The sequence below is a fragment of the Pteronotus mesoamericanus genome, unplaced genomic scaffold (assembly GCF_021234165.1).
Source record: "Pteronotus mesoamericanus isolate MK-2021 breed Mesoamerican mustached bat unplaced genomic scaffold, CSHL_Meso_final contig_1193, whole genome shotgun sequence".
Classification (NCBI taxonomy): Eukaryota; Metazoa; Chordata; class Mammalia; order Chiroptera; family Mormoopidae; genus Pteronotus; species Pteronotus mesoamericanus.
In genome coordinates, this window is record NW_026555039.1 from 2,675,962 (window position 1) to 2,692,496 (window position 16,535).

General features: G+C 64.5%; 1 protein-coding gene across 1 annotated transcript in view; it reads left to right on the forward strand.

Moving 5' to 3' along the window:
* Positions 1 to 6,581: 6,581 nt before the first annotated feature.
* CFAP74 (cilia and flagella associated protein 74) overlaps positions 6,582 to 16,535 on the forward strand; it is a 35,863-nt gene continuing 25,909 nt past the window's right edge. The window contains exons 1-13 of the mRNA XM_054583737.1: positions 6,582 to 6,669; positions 6,970 to 7,054; positions 7,187 to 7,330; positions 8,366 to 8,464; positions 9,273 to 9,377; positions 9,841 to 10,014; positions 10,603 to 10,713; positions 11,002 to 11,104; positions 11,838 to 11,995; positions 13,019 to 13,217; positions 14,305 to 14,493; positions 15,555 to 15,728; positions 16,193 to 16,311. Of these exons, the coding sequence (XP_054439712.1) occupies positions 6,582 to 6,669; positions 6,970 to 7,054; positions 7,187 to 7,330; positions 8,366 to 8,464; positions 9,273 to 9,377; positions 9,841 to 10,014; positions 10,603 to 10,713; positions 11,002 to 11,104; positions 11,838 to 11,995; positions 13,019 to 13,217; positions 14,305 to 14,493; positions 15,555 to 15,728; positions 16,193 to 16,311 (1,748 nt within the window). The remainder of the gene's footprint in view (positions 6,670 to 6,969; positions 7,055 to 7,186; positions 7,331 to 8,365; positions 8,465 to 9,272; positions 9,378 to 9,840; positions 10,015 to 10,602; positions 10,714 to 11,001; positions 11,105 to 11,837; positions 11,996 to 13,018; positions 13,218 to 14,304; positions 14,494 to 15,554; positions 15,729 to 16,192; positions 16,312 to 16,535) is intronic.

The following is a 16,535-nucleotide window of genomic DNA, read 5'->3' on the forward strand; positions in this document are numbered from 1 at the left end:
TTGAATTTTTTGCGGTAACGCCACACTGCTCCCCACAGTGGCTGCACCACCTGCGTTCCCACCAGCAGGGCCAACGTGCCCCCTTTCTCCACGTCCTCACCAGCGCTTGTTATTTGCTGATTTGTTTATGTCGGCCATTCTGATGGGTATGAGATGGTACCTCATTGTCGCTTTACTTGGCCTTTCGCTGGTGACTGGCGATGTTGAGCATCTTGTCATGTGTCTGTGGGCCCTCTGTATGTCCTCTTTGGAGAAGTGTCTATTCAGGTCCTTTGTGCGTTTTCTAATTGGATTGTTTGGGGTTTTTTGGTGTTGAGCTTTGTAAGTACTTTATAAGTTTTGGATATTAACCCCCGACCCGATGTATCGGCGAATATGTTCTCTCATTCTGTGGGTTGTCTTTTTATTTTGTTGACTGCTTCCTTTGCTGTGCAAAAACTTTTTAGTTTGATGTAGTCCCCTTTGTTCCTTTTTTTTCTTTTGTTTCCTTTGCCTGGGGAGAGGCATCCAATAAAACACTGCTACGAGCAATGTTCGCGGTTTTGCTGCCTGTGTTTTCTTCTAGGATTTTTATGGTTTGGGGTCTACCATTTGAGCCTGATCCGTCCTGAATTTGTTCCTGTGTGTGGTGTAAGGAGGTGGCCCAGTTTCTTTTTTCTGCACGTGCCTGTCCAGGTTTCCCAGCACCGTTCCTCTGTCGAGTGTTAGTGGACTGTAAAGCTGCGGGTTTGTTCCTGGGCTCTCTGTTCTGTTCCATTCATCTGTGTGTCTGTTTCTAGGCCACCACCAGGCTGTTTTGGTTACTACGGCCTTGTACCCTGGGTGGATGTCAGGCAGTGCGACCCCCCCAGCTTCGTTCCCTCCCGGGGTCGCTGCTGCTCCGCGGGGCCGTTGAACACGCGTCTCTGGGGGACGGAGCCTGGGTCCCCGCGCCGCACGCGGTTGGCTTGTGTCCACAGGCCCTGCGCCTCCTCACACCTGTGTGTGTGGAAGAAACGGCCACTTGTTCCACTGGCTGTGACCCAGGCCTCCCGAGTGCCACCCGCTGGGTCCCCGCTGACGCTCCTGCGCAGCTTTTGTTGTGTGGACGCCTGACGCATCGCATTCGTGGGTGTCCTCGGAGAGGCAGGCTTTCCGGGTCTTTCTCTTCTCTGGTCTGGTGAATGGGAATAGAACTGGTTTTTATTAAGAATGTTTGTATCTAACATCATTGCTAAGCTGCCTCGATAACTGTAATGTTCTGTAAAGCCTTCCAGGTTTCTGCCCACACGGTCCCGCTATCTGGGGGTAACGCGCTTCCCCGTTCCGCTCCTTGCGACCTTCTTTCTCCGACGTGGGGGCTTCGGCTGGAGACCTCGTGCCCGGCGCGTGGGGGATCGGTGAGCATCGTGTCTTGGTCTCCATGGCGAAAGGGATTTCTTGAAAAGTGAGCGGGATTATTGATACTTTTTTCCTATGTCTATTGAGTTGATCACGTAATCCCCTCCCTTTGGTCTGCCACGCGGCGAGTCACGTTGACCCTGGTCACGACGTGTTGTCCTGCTTGTACGGCGCTGGGCGTGGGCCTCGTGTGCGTGTGAGCGAGGCTGGGCTGGAACTTCCTCCTCTGGTGTCCCTCTCGGGCTTCGGGGATAAAAGCGATGTGCGCCCCACGGCATACCCGGGGAGGGGACCCCCGGCTCTCTCCCGGGAGAGGGTGCGGACTCGGAGCGTGTCGCACCCCCACGCTTCGTGGAACGCCATCCCTTTCGTGCCTGTGGGGCTGTTCAAGTTTTCTCCTTTTTTCTCTTGAAACAATTTTGGCCAATGATATTTTGTAATAACTTGTACACAGTCTAAATTTTCAAATCCATTGGCATAAACTTGTTCGTGACACTTTTTATTTTTTGATGTCTGTAGCATCTGTGGTTATAGACCCCTTTGTTCTGAGGTGGGCTTTTGGTTTCTTCTCTTTTTATTGATGAGTTTCGTGAAAGAGTCATCAGCGTTATCAATCTTTTAAAAGAACAAACTTTTGGCTTTGAGGACCATCTCTATCACGTGTTTGTTTTTGTTGCACTGATTTCCCGTCTTTTCAAATTCTCTTGTACTTTTTTGTCCAGTTTACTTTGCAGTTTTTGTAACTTCTTGAATTGGACGGTGAACGCATTAGTTTTTAGCCAGTGTTGCTCCCTTGTACATGCACCGAGGGCTCTGAACTTAACCCGGACCCTTCAGCCACGCTCCATCTGATAGTTAACATTTTTGGTGGAGTTCAGTTCCAATATTTTATAATTCCATATGATTTTTAATTCAACCTACAGTTTATTTAGAAGTACGTGTCTCATTCGCACAAAAATGAGGGGAATTACCATCCCCCACTTGTTGATAATTTTGGCTGATTGCTTTTGGTCAGAGCGCCGGCTCGGGGTGGGTTCAGCACTTCGCAGTCAGGGAGGCCTGCACCGGGCCAGCAAGGAGGTTCGGGGGCGCCGTCTGCGGCCTTTGCCGCGGCCCTGCCCCGTGCGCCTGCGGGCCCGGTTGTCCGTGGTGCCGTCTATGTGCGTCACTGGTGACCGTTCGATCAGGCTTTACTGCCAGTTCCCGGGAGGGGAGTGTTTGAGTTTTCCGTGAGAAACGACACACTGCCCCGCTCTCCTTCTTTGCTCTGTCTACCTTGTGGCTGTTGCTGGGCGCGCCTGGATTTGGGGCTGTTGTATCTTCCTGGGGAGCGCCCCGTCGGCCTTAGGGGGACCTCTCCTGCGGTCACTGCTTCTGCCGAAAGTGTTTTGCCTGTTTCCAGGCGACTACGCCAGCTTCCCACCGGCCGTTTCTAACTGCGCGCCTTTTCCCGACCGTTAAAGCGGCGCTTCTGTGAGCGCGCCTTTCGGTACCTCTTTTTTAGGTGGTAGAGTTAGATTTTTTTGGTTTATTGGTGTTTTAATCCAATTTGGTAAGATGTTTTTCTCCAGCTTGGTCATTCAATCTGTTTATATTTTTGCCTTGACTTAGGTTTTTGACCTGATCCTTTCTTATTTTCTTGTCAATTTTTCAAGGTTCTTAAGGCGACTCAAATACAGTTCTCTGCCGCATTTTTGGTTGCTTTCAGCGTGCTGGTTGGCCGCTGGCTGGACGCATGACCAGAGTGGGAATTCCAGCTGCTGCTCTCACGCTCGTTCAGCGAGTCTCTGGGTTTGATCCTGCTCAGGGCCGGGGTTTTGGGGCCCAGGGGTGCCGCCTGCGGGCGGGTTCCCAGGGGTCCTCTGCTCCCCATGCCTGTGGCATTGAAACCATCTCTCCTCCCGTTGGCCTGTCCCTGGCCGGTCACGTCTTGAGGTGACGGAGTCCCCCACTGCCGTTTAGTGACGACGCAGCGGGGACGGGACCCCTGGTCTGGAATGGTGGCCCGCTCCGGAGGCTCGGCGTGCGCGGGGCTGCCCCGGGCTGTGCACGCCTGACGTTCCGCTTCCGGCCCCTCGCCACCTGCGGGGGCATCGACCAGGCTCTGCGAGGTGAGCGCCTGGGATTCGAGAGCCCAGAGCCAGTGGCGTCGGCCACGTGGTCTCTTGCGCAGAGCCTCCGAGTCCTGCCCTCACGCGCTCGTCGGGTGCCAGGCTTTCCAAGGGGCAGGAACCCTCTTGGCATTTTACAAGGTTCTTTCAAATTCTGCCACTCGGGACTTGAACGCACATTTGTTTCTCTGTAACATTTTAAAAAATTAATTATGGCATTGAATTATTGATGGCTTATCTGGGAGACACTATCAGGCTTTGAACGTCTTTTTCAGTGACTTGTCCTGAAGCAATTTCTAAATGAAGCCACGAGACACAAGCTTGTCGGCAGGCGTAGGGTCTCGTAGGGAGCATCGGCAGTTACGGCCCCGTGTGTGCCAGGTTCCCGCAGGCGAGCTGCCGCGTCCGCGACGTGGGGAGTGTGAGGAAGGCTCTGGGGCTCAGGGAACCGGCTTCGGACCGTGGCCGGCGCGAGCCTTCTCACAACCGCAGGCTGGAACGCACGCTCGCCTCACATGCCCATGCGATCTGTCCTCACAGCCTCTGCCCCCGCGTGACCGCCCCCCGAAACAAGCCCAGCAGCATCTCCCCGGCCCCGGCCCCGGCCCCGCGCCCTGCCTCTGCGCCCGGGTCTGACGTCGGTCGTTTCACACGGTGCCCTGGGGGCCCGCCCGCGTCGTCCCAGGCCTTGCTCCTTTCTATTGCTGAGCATCATCCATTGACGGAGTGCGTCCCAGCGTGTTCGTCCGTCCCCGCGAGACGGACGAGTGTTCGGGCCGTGCCAGTCAGGGGCTGTTGCAGACCAGGTCCCGCGGACACTGCCACACGGCGCTTCTGCGAGCTTGCTCGCTTTGAAACCGCATTTCATTGGTGGCGCCGTCACAGCTGCCCCGGTGTCCGCCCTTTGCCCTCTCCGCCCAGCACTGCCACCCCCTCCGGCCACCCCCGCCCTTGTTCAGGCCCGTGGGTCATGCGTGTAAGTCCTGCAGCTGCTCCATGTCCTAGTCCATACTGTGCACCCCCCGGCTGCCCTGTGACTCCCTGTTTGTACTTCCTAATCCCCTCCCCGCTCACCCATCCACCCCCACACCCCCCTCCCATCTGGCGACCATCAAACCGCCCGCCGTGTCCACAGTTCTGTTCTTGTTTGTACAACGACTGATAAATTGTTCTTTATTTCAATTAGCATAGCCTTCGGTTCTGACAGGATCTTTTTTATTGCTGCTCAAGTCCTCACGCAGTTCCTTGAGCATCCTTATAACCAGAGTTTTGAACTCTGCCTCTGATACAGGGCTCATCTCCATTTTGTTTAGCTCTTTTCTGGAGTTTTGATCTGTTCTGTCATTTGGGCCATGTTTCTTTGTCTCCTCGTTTTGGCAGCCTCCCTGTGTTGGTTTCTATGTATTAGGTAGAGCTGCTTTGAGTCCCTCTCTTGATAGCGTGGCCTAAGGTAGTAGGTGTCCTGCACGGTCCCGTGGTACAGCCTCCCCTCTCACCCAAGTTGGGTACCCGATGTGCACCCTCCGTGGGGGACCAGCTGTGCGGGGCAGGGTGGCGGTGCCCCGACGTGGTCTGCAGCTGCCCACTGGGTGCGCAGGCCCTGGGGTTTCGGGGGGTGCAGGCCAAGCTCAGCCCCCGCCTGTGTTCTGCCCGGGGCCGTGCTGCCTGAGCCGTAAAACAGCCTGAGGTGGCTGCTGCTTGTGCTGGGCTTGGGGGTTCCCAGGCGAAGCCAAGCTGTGAATCGAGGCTGCTGCTGCTTGTGCCAGGCCCCGGGCCACTTAGCAAGACGGATGGGGGCTGGGGACTCACTGAGGCCGGCTGCCGCTTGTTTGGGAGGATTCAGGAAGTTGGGAAGCGCGAGCTGAGACCAGCCATTCATATGGAAAAGGTGCAGTTAACAGCTTGGGTGGGCCAGTAATTTAGGTGGGTCGGAGTTGGGGGGGGGGGGGGGTCTCCAGGCAGGTCACACAGTGTTAGTCAGGTTGGTGGAGTCTCAGATATGGCTCCAGCCTACCGGCTCTGTGGGGGGAGGGTTTAGAAAAGGGACAAAGACCTCTGATCACCTTGATGTCCGGCACCCCAGTTCCTCCCTTTAGGCCACGGGTGCCCTTCAAGCGGCCGCCCCAGCGCTGGAGCTCAGAGGGAGTGAGTCTGAGCAGGAGAGGCCGTGTGTGGGCTCTTTAAGAGGACCTGCTCGGGGCTCCAGCAGTTTCTCCCACCAATTCAATCCCCTCTGCTCTTCACAGCTGGAAGTTGTGGGGCCTTATCTTCCTGGCACTGGGACCCGGAGCTGGGGGGCTGGTGTGGGACCCGCCTCTTCTGCGTCTCGGTGACTCCTACCAGTCTGGATGGTTGTGGTTTCTTTCATTCCGTAGTTGTCAGACTTCCATTCAACTCATTTCCTGACAGTTCTGAGCGGCGGTTGCTCTATAACTTGGTTGTGACTTTGATGTGGTCGTGCCAGAAGGTGAGTCGGGTCTGCCTGTGCCGCCATCTTGACCAGAAGTCAGCTTTTGTCAACATAGTTTTGTAAGGCAGTCCGCTCCGTGGGGCTCCTGGGCCCCTGGGTGGCACAGGTTCACAAGCAGCTGCCCGCCGTGTTCCAGGGCGCCTGTCGCGTGGTTGGCCGCCGGGCGGCAGCGTGCCAGCCCCCTGCGCCCCGGCCCGCACTCAGCCCCGGGCAGCCGTGGCCGCGGGCGTTCTCAGGAGCGCGTGGCGGCACCTCCTGCGGTTTAACTTGCGTGTCCCTAGCGGCCGCTGACGCTGCAGCCTCGCGAGCGCAGGGCTGTAAGCACGCCTTCCCTCACGGCGCCTGTTCCGAGCAGCCTGCCCCTCCCAGCGGGCGTGCGGGCTCCGGCTCGTGGTGTTGAGGAGCTCGTCGTGTGTCCTGGCGGCCAGCCCCGTGGCGCACGAACACGCTGCAGATGTTCACCTGAGCCCAGGGCTTGTCGTTTTGTTTTCTCAATGCTTTTCACTAGGGAAGCTGTTAATCCTTATGAAATTCAATTTTGTAGGTTATTTTTTTTTAATGTATGCTCTTGTTCACCTGTATTTTGTAATCCTTTTTCTAGCTAACTCCTGTCTCCCAAGATGGAAGAAGGTGCTCGTCTGTCCCCCGAGGTGGAGCGTTTGGACCACGTCCCACCTTTGGGGGGCGGTGCTACAGGTCTGCTCACAAGTAGCGCGCATTGTAGCACAGAGGGTCGCGCTGGCCTGAGAACCAAAGGGTCGCCGGTTCCATTCCCAGTCGGGACAGAGGCTTGGGTGGCGGGCTGGGTCCCGAGCAGGGGGCGCGTGAGCAGCAACCACACACCAATGTTTCTCTCCCTCTCTTTCTCCCTCCCTTCTCCCTCTCTAAAAGTAAATAAATAAAAATCTTTAAAAACTATTTAAAAAAAGATTTATTCTTGAATTTAAGTCTTAAATATCTAGATCTGCTTTTTTTAATTTTTTTTAAACCTCTCACCTTGATTTCTAGAAAACGATGGGCTGGAGGACCCGGAGTCCAGGGTCGAAGCTCCTCCTCGGGGAGCCAAGGGCCGTGCCGACTCGGGGGACCGCGGGTAACAGGCAGGGGTGGGCCGCCGCCGTCCCCGCCGAGCCTCGGGGCCTGGGGGCTGGGCTGGGGCCGGTGGGGGCGAGTCACCCAGGGTGTGCCGGCCCCGGGCGGCAGCTGGCGCCCTTCGTGCGTTCAGTCCGAGGAGCGCGCAGAAGGCCGGAGCGGACCAGAGGGAGCAGGCGGCCGCCCAGGGCCACATCCAGGCCTCATGGCTGCGGAAGGAGCTGAGCCGCCTGGACAAGCTGCGCGCAGACCAAGAGCTCTTCATTCAGAAGACGAGGTGAGTGGGGTCCTCGGCCTCCGGGCGGTGGCTTCCCGCGCCTGCCTCTGGGTCCTGCTGCTCTGGCCGCCCCGGTCGCTTCCCAGCCTGCTCAGCAACAACAGCCACTGTGCGATCCCCAGACGTCTGTGAAGAAACGGCTCAAACACACGGGAAAGCTGGAAACAATTGCACCGCGGCCCCCGCGGGCCCCTCCAGAGTCGCTGTCGGCCTCTGACCACTAGTCCCTGTGTGTGCACCTCTGTCGGGCTGGTTTTAGCTGAGTTCCTGGGAAGCAACTTGCAGACATCACACCTCTTGACCCCTGAATAGTCAGCGTCGCCTGACATCCCAGACCCTCCTCTGTGCGGCCTCAGCGCCACACGCTCCCAGCGATTCGCTCCTGCCCCCCAGGGCCGCTGCTTCGAGGATTTTTTTTTTTTTTTTTTTTTTTTTGAGAAAGGGGAAGGGAGAGAGGAAGAGAGGGAGAGAAACATCCATGTGTGGTTGCCTCTCGCACGCCCCCTACTGGGGACCCGGCCTGCAGCCCAGGTACATGCCCTGACTGGGAATCGAACCGGCGACCCTTTGGTCCACAGGCCGGCGCTCAGTCCACTGAGCCGCACAGCCGGGGCTGGTGCTTTGAGCTTTCTGTTGTGACTGAGGTGACAGGCACACCGCAGAGTGACATTCAGAGCCAGGAGCCGACGCAGGCCCCACGGCCTGGCTGTCCCGTGGTCTGCGGTCTGGACCCCTGACAAGGTGCGGCTGGTGCCCGCTGTGCGCCCAGGCCTCCCGGGGAGCCCTCAGGGCCTGAGCCCCTTGTTGGGCCGGTTCACGGCCACCCCCACCTGGGCACAGGTCACACGGGCGGCCCCTTGGCAGGGCTTTCAGAAAACGGACCAGACCCTGCATGCAGGGCTGGCTGTCGGAGAAACCCCTGACCAGGAAGAGACGGTGTGGCCACAGCCACTGGCCACGGCCCCTCCTGAGGCTGGGCAGCGGGCCGAGGGCTGTGTCCACACCGCTTCCCCGGATTCTGGCTTCCGATCCCAGAGAGGAGCTGCATGCGTGCTGCCAGCGGATGGACGCCATCGCCAAGCAGCAGGAGCACGTGGCCGCCGAGGCAGCTGCAGAGAGAGAGGCCAACAACACGTAGGTCCTCGCTCCGGCGGCCGGCGCGGGGGGTGGGCGACCGGGAGGCCGGGAGGAGAGAAGCCTCCCATTAAGCGCGAGAAATGGACAAACCCAGAGCAGACAGCTGCCACCAGGGGGTGAGGAGGGCGGAAGCCGGTGGCCGGGGAGGCTCCCTGAGGGGGTGACCCCCAGGCTGGGCCCGGCTGAAGACAGCAGGCTGCTGCGATTGGGGAAGACTGCTCTGGGCCGTGCGAACGTGACCCCCCGGGCCACCCAGAAGTGGGGCCGGTGTCCTGGAGCCCGAGCCGGGAGCTGGCAGGGGACGACCCTGGGACTGGCTTTGCCCCGTGAGGAGGTCCCACGGGGGTCTTGGGGGCCGCCCGCCTCTCTGTGCCGCCCACCCCTCCCTCCCCCCCGCCCCCCAGGTGGAAATGGCTCCCCCTGAGGTCAGAGCCGGCGGGGATGGTGGCACAGTGTCCGGGGCGCCCGCGGCGCCAGGACGGGGAGGGGGTGACGTGCGAGAACTCACAACCCGCACGCTGTCTCGGTGGCGATGGCCGCTCGGCTGCTTCCTGGCATTCACCGAGGGTGCTGGGTCCTCCCAGGCCCCAGATCTGGACGGGCCTGCCACTCCGAGCAGCTGCCCACCGGGGGGGACCGGCCCCCGCCCTGGAGAAGCCCGCGGAGAGCCGGGGAAAGGCAGGCCCGGGAAGGCGCTGCTGGGCCTCCCGGAGGACACCTGGCCTCGAGGCCCGGGGGCCCTGCTCTCGGTGACTCGGGCCCTGACACGCTGCCCCCTGTCCCCTCCCGCCGCCGCGGCACTCAGGGCCGCCGCGGGCCGCCTCCAGGCTGTGTCCCGACGCCTGTGCACCGAGCTGCAGGACGAGAGGGACCTGCAGTCGAAAATCCGGGCCGTGCTGAGGGAGAGCGAGTGAGTGCGGGGCGGCTCCGCTCCACCTGCCCGTCTGTGTTGAGACCACAGGTCCACGCCCTCCGGCCCGTCCGCGCGGCTCAGCCCACCCCTCCACCTGCCCGCGTCTCCCAGGACGCCTGTCCTGTCCCAGCGCGGCGGGAGCCCCTTTCAAGGGTGGTGTCTCCCACCTGGGCCCCTGGATGCTCGCAAAGTGGAGACCCAGGTTCCGGCTGGGCTGCCCGCAGGGTGAGGGAGGCTGGGTGGGCGGTGCTGCGAGCGATGGGGAGCCCCGGTGTCCGGCGATGCGGGCCCCAAGGGCTCGCGGGGGGGCTGACCCACTGGGGTGCCCGACCCACTGGGGTGCCCACTGTCCACTCGTGGTGCGAGGAGCCTGGGCCCTCCCGGATCCCTGCGGTGGGTGCTCAGCCCTAGGTCGCCAGCCCCGTAGCCAACATAAAGAAAAGTGCCTCTCCTTCGCAAGGAGCGCCCTGTGGCACATCGAGATCCAGGAGGGCCAGCTGGAGGCGGCGCGCACGTGTGCCCTTGAGGAGGCGGAGGCCGCCTGGAGGCGCCGGCAGGTGCAGGCGGCCGAGCGGCTGCGCAAGGAGGCGGACGCGCAGGGGAGGGCGGAGAGGAACCGGCTGCTGAGGACCAGGTGGGTGGCCTGGCCCCCGGGCCCTGGACTTGCCCTTCCTCAGCCCTCCGGCGCCGGCTCCCCAGCCGGCTGGTCCCTGGTCCTGCGCCGCGGCCCGGCCCCTCCCCAGCCCTCCCCGCGGTCCCTCCCTCTGTCGCCTCACGGCGCCTGCACGTCCCGTCCCTGGCTCCCCAGCCGGACGGGCACCCGTAAGTGTGCACAAGCCCCGGGCCCCCACGCCCCCACCCGCGGGGGGGGGGGGCGTCTTCCCCTGGTCCCGGGTGCGCGCGCGCGCCTGCCCCTCCACTCCCAGCCCCTCACTGTCACTCGGCTCTTTGTCCAGGGGCCTCCGAGACCCCAGGAGGCCCCTCCCCCGCCGCCCCACCCCGCGCTGGGCCCCACCTTCCTGCTGCCCCTGTGGGTTCCGGGTCCCCTGGGGTCCTGGTCCCTGTGCTCCCCACCCCGGCCCAGCCTGGGTCAGAGCGCCCCTCTGGGGCTCCCCGGGCCTTCACGGGCCTGCTGCCCGCGGCGCCCACTCCGTTGGCGTGGCCGGGGGCCCCGGGCAGGAGGGCGGGCACGAGCCGGAGAGCCAGTGGTGCGTGTGTGCAGGCACGCGCTGCGCCTGCGGAAGGAGCACGGGCTCCGGCACCAGAAGCTGCAGGAAGACGCCAGGAAGAGCCACAGGACCGCGGTGCAGTTCCTGAAGGCCTCCCTGGGCAGGTACACGTTCTGGGGAGGGCGGGGCGGGGCGGTCCAGGCCCCCCTCGCCTGCCTTTGTTATCAAGCAGCCACGTTAGCCTATGAAGGAATAAATCTGTGTCTTTAGTTTTGGGCCACTTGCCTGTGTGTCCAGAACGGGACCCCAGGACGCACGGGCCTCCGGCCCAGAAACACGGGTTTCAGGCCACGTTTCCCTGTAGTTTGCCCTCAACCGCCTTGCTTTGTCCGCGCCCTTTAGCACCCTTGCACTTGCGGGGGCCTGCCCAGCTCACAGCGCCCCTCCCCCAGGGTGCGGGAGCAGGAGCGGGAGCAGGAGCTGCAGGCCCGCGAGCACCTGAGGCGGCGCATGGACGCCGTGCTGGCCCTGAAGAACAGCATCGCCGCCAACCGGGTGCGTGCCCGCCATGCACCCAGCCCCGGCCCTCCCACCGGGCGGCCTCACCCCTCAGGGCCCCAGCCTAGCCCTTCCAGGCAGCAGTCCCCGCCCTCCCTCCTGAACCCCGCTCCTCGGAAGTGCCTCCTGAGTCCTCATCGTGTGACGCAGTCACTCCGGGGACGCACAGGGCGTCTGCCCCAGGCTCCCGGGCCAAGCCCAGGCCGGGCAGGAGGAAAGCAGCAGGGCTGTGCCCCTGGGGCTGAGTCTTGTGGGAAGAAAGGAGGCAAAGGACCAGGGCTCGGGCCCTGCCTGGGGCCTCAGGGTGTGAGCCGGTGAGGACAGGAGAGACGGGCGGGGCGGGGGGGCGGCAGAGACGGGCCGGGGGGGGGGGGCAGAGAGGGTGGGGGGCAGCAGAGAGGGCGGGGGGTGCAGAGAGGGGCGGGGGGGTGGCAGAGAGGGGCGGGGGGGCAGAGAGGGCGGGGGGGTGGCAGAGACGGGCCGGGGGGGGGCAGAGAGGGGCGGGGGGGCGGCAGAGAGGGGCGGGGGGCGGCAGAGAGGGCGAGGGGGGCAGAGAGGGCGGGGGGCGGCAGAGATGGGCTGGGGGGCAGCCTGTGCAAAGGCACCAGGAGAAGCGCGGCTGGGCCGGCCGCGGGGCAGGCTCTGGCCAGGCTGCGGGCTCCGGGTGGTGAGGGCTCCCGTGTGCGAGCGCACCTGTGGGGGCTGTAACCCAGTGTTTTCTGCCCCCCAGGAAACCCTCCGGAAGTTCCAGGCGTGGGGCCAGGCCAAGGCAGTGCTGGCCGAGCAAAAGGCCCAGGCTGAGAAGCAGGCGATTCTGGCCCAAGGCGGGGACGCTTTCAAGCGCCTTCTCCATCAACACCGGCGCCAGGAGCTGGAGGCCCAGAGCCGGTGAGGCTGCAGGAAGGGCCTGCCTGGTGGGGGGACACCCATGTGTCCCTGGGCCTCTCCCAGGACAGGCCTGTGGGATGCACCCTAGAGCTTCCGCCCGCCCCCATTCCTGCCAAGCCTCTCCCCCCACAGGCCCCTCCCTCCACCGGCCCCTGTGGAGACCCGCCCCCCCCTCCCCCGCAGGCAGGGCCTGTCCTGGGCCTGGGGTGCTCCTTAGGCACCCCCTCGTTGCCCCTGGCACTAAGCCCCGGGTTCCTGGCCCAGTTCCGGAGCTGCTTCCCACCCGGCTCGCTGCCCCGCCCCAGGCTCTGGAGCCGGGAACCCAATGCTCAGCACCCTGGGCAGGACGTTCTGGTCCCCCAGACCAGAGCTCGGAGCTGCCTTCTCGGCACAGCCTGCTCCCCTGTTCTCCCGAGAACCCCCCTGGGCCCCACCGGTCCCTGTACACAGGTCCCCAGGCTGCGGCCTGCCCTGAGGGGCGCGGCCCCCGCGGGCCTCCCACCCAAGAGTGGGGTCTGCCCCGCCCCCTCCCCAGCCCTTCTGGAGGGCCCGTTGCCCCCACTCCCAGCCCCCAGCCCGCACTCTCCCAGGGGCCTGCTGTGAGGCTCTGCCCAGGTGTGGCCCCTGGTCCCCTCGCTGTGAGAGATCCATTGTCCGGGAGTCGCGGGGCCCTGGGCGTCACCTCCAGAATTTTGCCACCATCCACCCTGGGGGCGGAGGGTCCCCAGGCAGCTCTGCCAACCCCCCAGCCCCTTAGCCTGGGGCAGGCCTGTGCAGGGAGGGTCCGGGGGAGCTGCTGAGGGAGGGAATGGCCTCAGCGCCAGGCACAGGGGCCGCTCACGAAGGGCCAGGGCTTGTGGGGACCTGGCAGGCGGAGGGTCAGGTCCTGGGTGCCCGGGAGCAGAGGGGTGGGGGGCGCGGCACCACTGGGCTGGGGAGGGCGGGGAGGGCCCGGCCAGCGAGCGGCTGCCCAGCTCCAGGCCGGAGGCTGCGCGCCTGCTCTCAGCCAACGGGGTTTCCCAGCGCCTTTGAGGAGCAGCAGAAGCTCAGGAAGCAGGAGATCGTGAGCCGGATTTTGAAGGAGGCGGCCGAGGAGGACAGGAAGGGGAGGCCGCGCTCTCCACCCAAAGCCGCCGCCCGGCCAGCGCTGAGAGACAGGACCTGGGACTACCTGGCCGACCTCAGCGAGGGGAGGGCTCCCGCAGCTCCCTGCTGCCCCGTGGTGAGCAGGCCAGAGGCTCGGCCCTGTAGAGGAGCAGAGGGACCGGCGGTCGTGGGCGTCCTGGGCGACGTGGGGGCGTCACGGGGTCACCGCGTAAACCTCGGGCAGCCTTGTGTCCCGACCCACAGCCCGAGCCGTGGGGGGTGTGTTCTGACGCCCCACCCCTGCCCTGTGGCTCCCTCGGAGGGCCTGGGGTAGTGTCGCGCGCGGGTGGCAGGCCACACGGGGTCTACCTGGAAGCTGGCTTGTCCTGGGTGACAGCGCAGGTGCAGGGGACAAGACCCAAATCACTGTGCCTCATCAGCCACGGGAGCCACTGGCTCAGGCCACCTTACCTGTCCCCGGGTAGCAGGTGAGGCCAAAGGCCCGTCACGGGCCACGGGCCAGGGCAGGGCCAATCAGAGCCGCGTTCGCCCCACGTGCGGGTAGGCCATCGCCCGCCACCGAAGACGGAACCCCCGGGAGCCACAGCCTCCCTCCCGCCCCCTTCCCACTGAGGCGGTCGGTAGGGCCGCCCCCTGAGGGCTGCCGCCTCACCTGTCCCGGAGGGCGTGGGCCGCGCCGGCAGCAGCCCCTCCCGCGCCTCCGAGTCCTCGCTGCGACGGCAGCGACCCCGGCACCTGCGCCCCAGCCGACCCGCAGCCAGCAGCACCCCTCGGGCTTCTTCACGTTCCGCCCTGCGGGGTCTTCGCGGGCGTTTTAGGCCTTTCCCCGGCCCGGGGCTTCGCTCGCAGCCACCCAGCCCGTCCCCTCCCGCAGCCTCTGCCAGCCGCCCCCGGGAGCCTCCGGCCCCGTTCCCTGGGAGCCCCTCCGTTCTCGTCCCTCTGACGCCCCGTCTGGCATGGGCCCCGCACTCTGTCCGGTCAGCCACCGGGGCTGCTCTGGCTGCGGTGTTTTCAGGGACAGCCAGGGACCCACGCAGCTGAGGCTCACGGCCGTCAACGAGGGCGCCTGTGTGGGCGCTGGGAAAACTGCCACGATGCACGGGGATACTTACATCGCATCTTAGATGGAAGAAAACCTACCCGATGGCATGTGCCCTGGTCTCTGGGAAAGCGAAAGAGCTTCGTTTCCTTCTTGCTGACAGAGCCAGCCCCGCGTGCGCCTGCCCAGCCGGAAGGGTGCCGTCGCTCCGGGGCCCGGACTCTCAGGGCTGGTGGAAGGCGTCTCCAGCGGATCCTTCCACGGGGACCCCAGGGGCGCCGGCCAGGAGGACAAAACACTGGCTGAGCCGGAGATCCCCGGGCTCTGGAACGAGGACTACGAGTTGCACCAGGTACTCGCTCGTGTGCTTCTGAGCTGTGGGCCGTCGGACGCCAGGCTCTGTCTTTCCTCCCGTCTCCGCCTTCCGCGTGTCCTTCGGCCCCGGCGCCCTGGCTCTGGCCTGGCCCACGCTGCGGCTCTGAGGCCTCTCCCCCCAATGGTCTCCTTTCTCCCCTCCCAGGGCCCCCAGGACCCCGTGCTCACGCCACGATCTCAGACCCACCCCCAGCCTCGTCAGGTGGCCCCACACTCGGGGACACGGCCGCGGGGCTCCAGGGCGGGACAATTCCTGATCTTGCTCTGCTTGGTCTTTGGTGCACGTTTCTAGAAAAAGGCACAAGTTCAAAACTTCCCCCAAAGCCCCTTTCAGGGAGCGGCGCCCGTCCAGAGTGCGGCGGTCCTGACTCTAGGGGGGCGGACACAGCTCCGCAAGCCGGGAACCTAGCGCGTGTCCAGGCCCCTGTGGCTGTGTCCCCGCGCCAGCCGGCCCCGCCCCGCGTGGCCCCGCCCACCCTCCGTCTGCGTGCCTAGTGGTTCCTGCCCCCTTGAGGGCCAATCACGTTGGTGCTGCTGGTTCAGGGGACACCTGTGCTGTCCCGCAGGGAGCAGAACAGCCGGGCCCGGGGGCGGGGGTGGTGACACCCCGCTCTGGGGCCAGCGTCAGCCCCTGCGACTGAGCCGGGGTCCCGGGTGGACCCGCAGGGCTCTGAGGAAGGCAAGACCCAGGGGTGGCTCTCTGGCTGCGTCCGGGAGGCCCCGCATCTGTGCTCCTGGCGAGAACGGTGCTGCCTCCAAAGCTGCTGGAGAACTGTTTCTTGGACTGATTCTAAAATCCAGAAAATTCCTGGCCTGCGGTTGTTTCCTGGAGATCCGCTGGGATCCTGGCTGTTGCTGCCTTTTCTCCTTCTCCAAAAGGCGGCCCCTGACTGGCTCACGCCGGGGGCTCTCCCATGGCCTGCCCTGCGGCCGCCTCCCCACCCCCCTCCACCCTGCGCCCTCAGGGTCCAGAAGGGGGCCCCTCCCCTGGCCAGGCCTCACTCTCCAGGCCAGGCCGCTGTCCCTGTGAATCCCCAGGTGCCGGAGGAGGGCGTGGACCGGAAGCCCGTGGGGGGGACCAAGATGGACAAGGACATCCTGGCCCGCACCATGGCGCGGCTGCGAAGCGGGGTGACCCACAAGCAGGTGGTGTCGGGGCGCGAGTTCAAAGGCTGCCCCTTCAACAGCAAGCCCAAGGTCATCCACTTCAAGGTGAGTCGCAGCCGGTCACAGAGGGGTGGGGTCACAGCGCCGCCGGCCTCTCCCGGGGCTGGGGGTGGCTGGGCTCCTCTCCTCGGGGTCGGACACCGGCCCCCGGCAGCCTCGGCCTCCTCCCTGGGCTGCGGGTCTGGGTGGCGTGTGGCAGCGCGCGAGCGCGCAGGTGTGGGCTCTGCGGGGCAGGGGCTGGGGGCCCCAGGCTGTTGCCCGCGCGCCCGCCACGGCCCGCGCCCGCCTCTGGTCCCCAGGAAGCTGCCGCCTCCGCGGGTCCCTCCAGCCAGGCGCCCCCTCGCCCTGCTCCACGCGCCCCACGGGGAGGCAGCCTTGGACGTGTCGGGACCTTCCCCGGGCGCCGCCCGCGGCCCCCCGCCTCCCGGGCGGCACAGCTGGGTGCCCCCAAGCATGCGCCGTCACGGCCGCTGGGACGCCTCGCCTAACAGTTTCCCCGGTTTCTCGAGGACTTCGACGTTGGCAAAGTGTACAAGAAGAAGATGACGCTGACCAACGCCACCTACACCATCAACTACTGCCGGCTGGAGGGCGTGGACGAGCACCTCAGGGACTTCATCCACATCGAGTGAGGGCGAGGACGGCCGGGGGGCGCGGGGCGGGGCTGCCAGTCCTGGCGGGGCGCAGGGTCGCCCCGAGGCCCCTGCTCCCCTTTGTCTCCACCGTAGCTGCCGCGAGTGGTGCTGGGAGACGCCGCCCTGCGCTGGGCCTGGTGCAGCTTCGTTTCCTCGGGCCTGCCCCCCGGGGATTCCCGCTCGGGAAGCGTCCCTTTCTGCTGATGCGGCTCTCCCC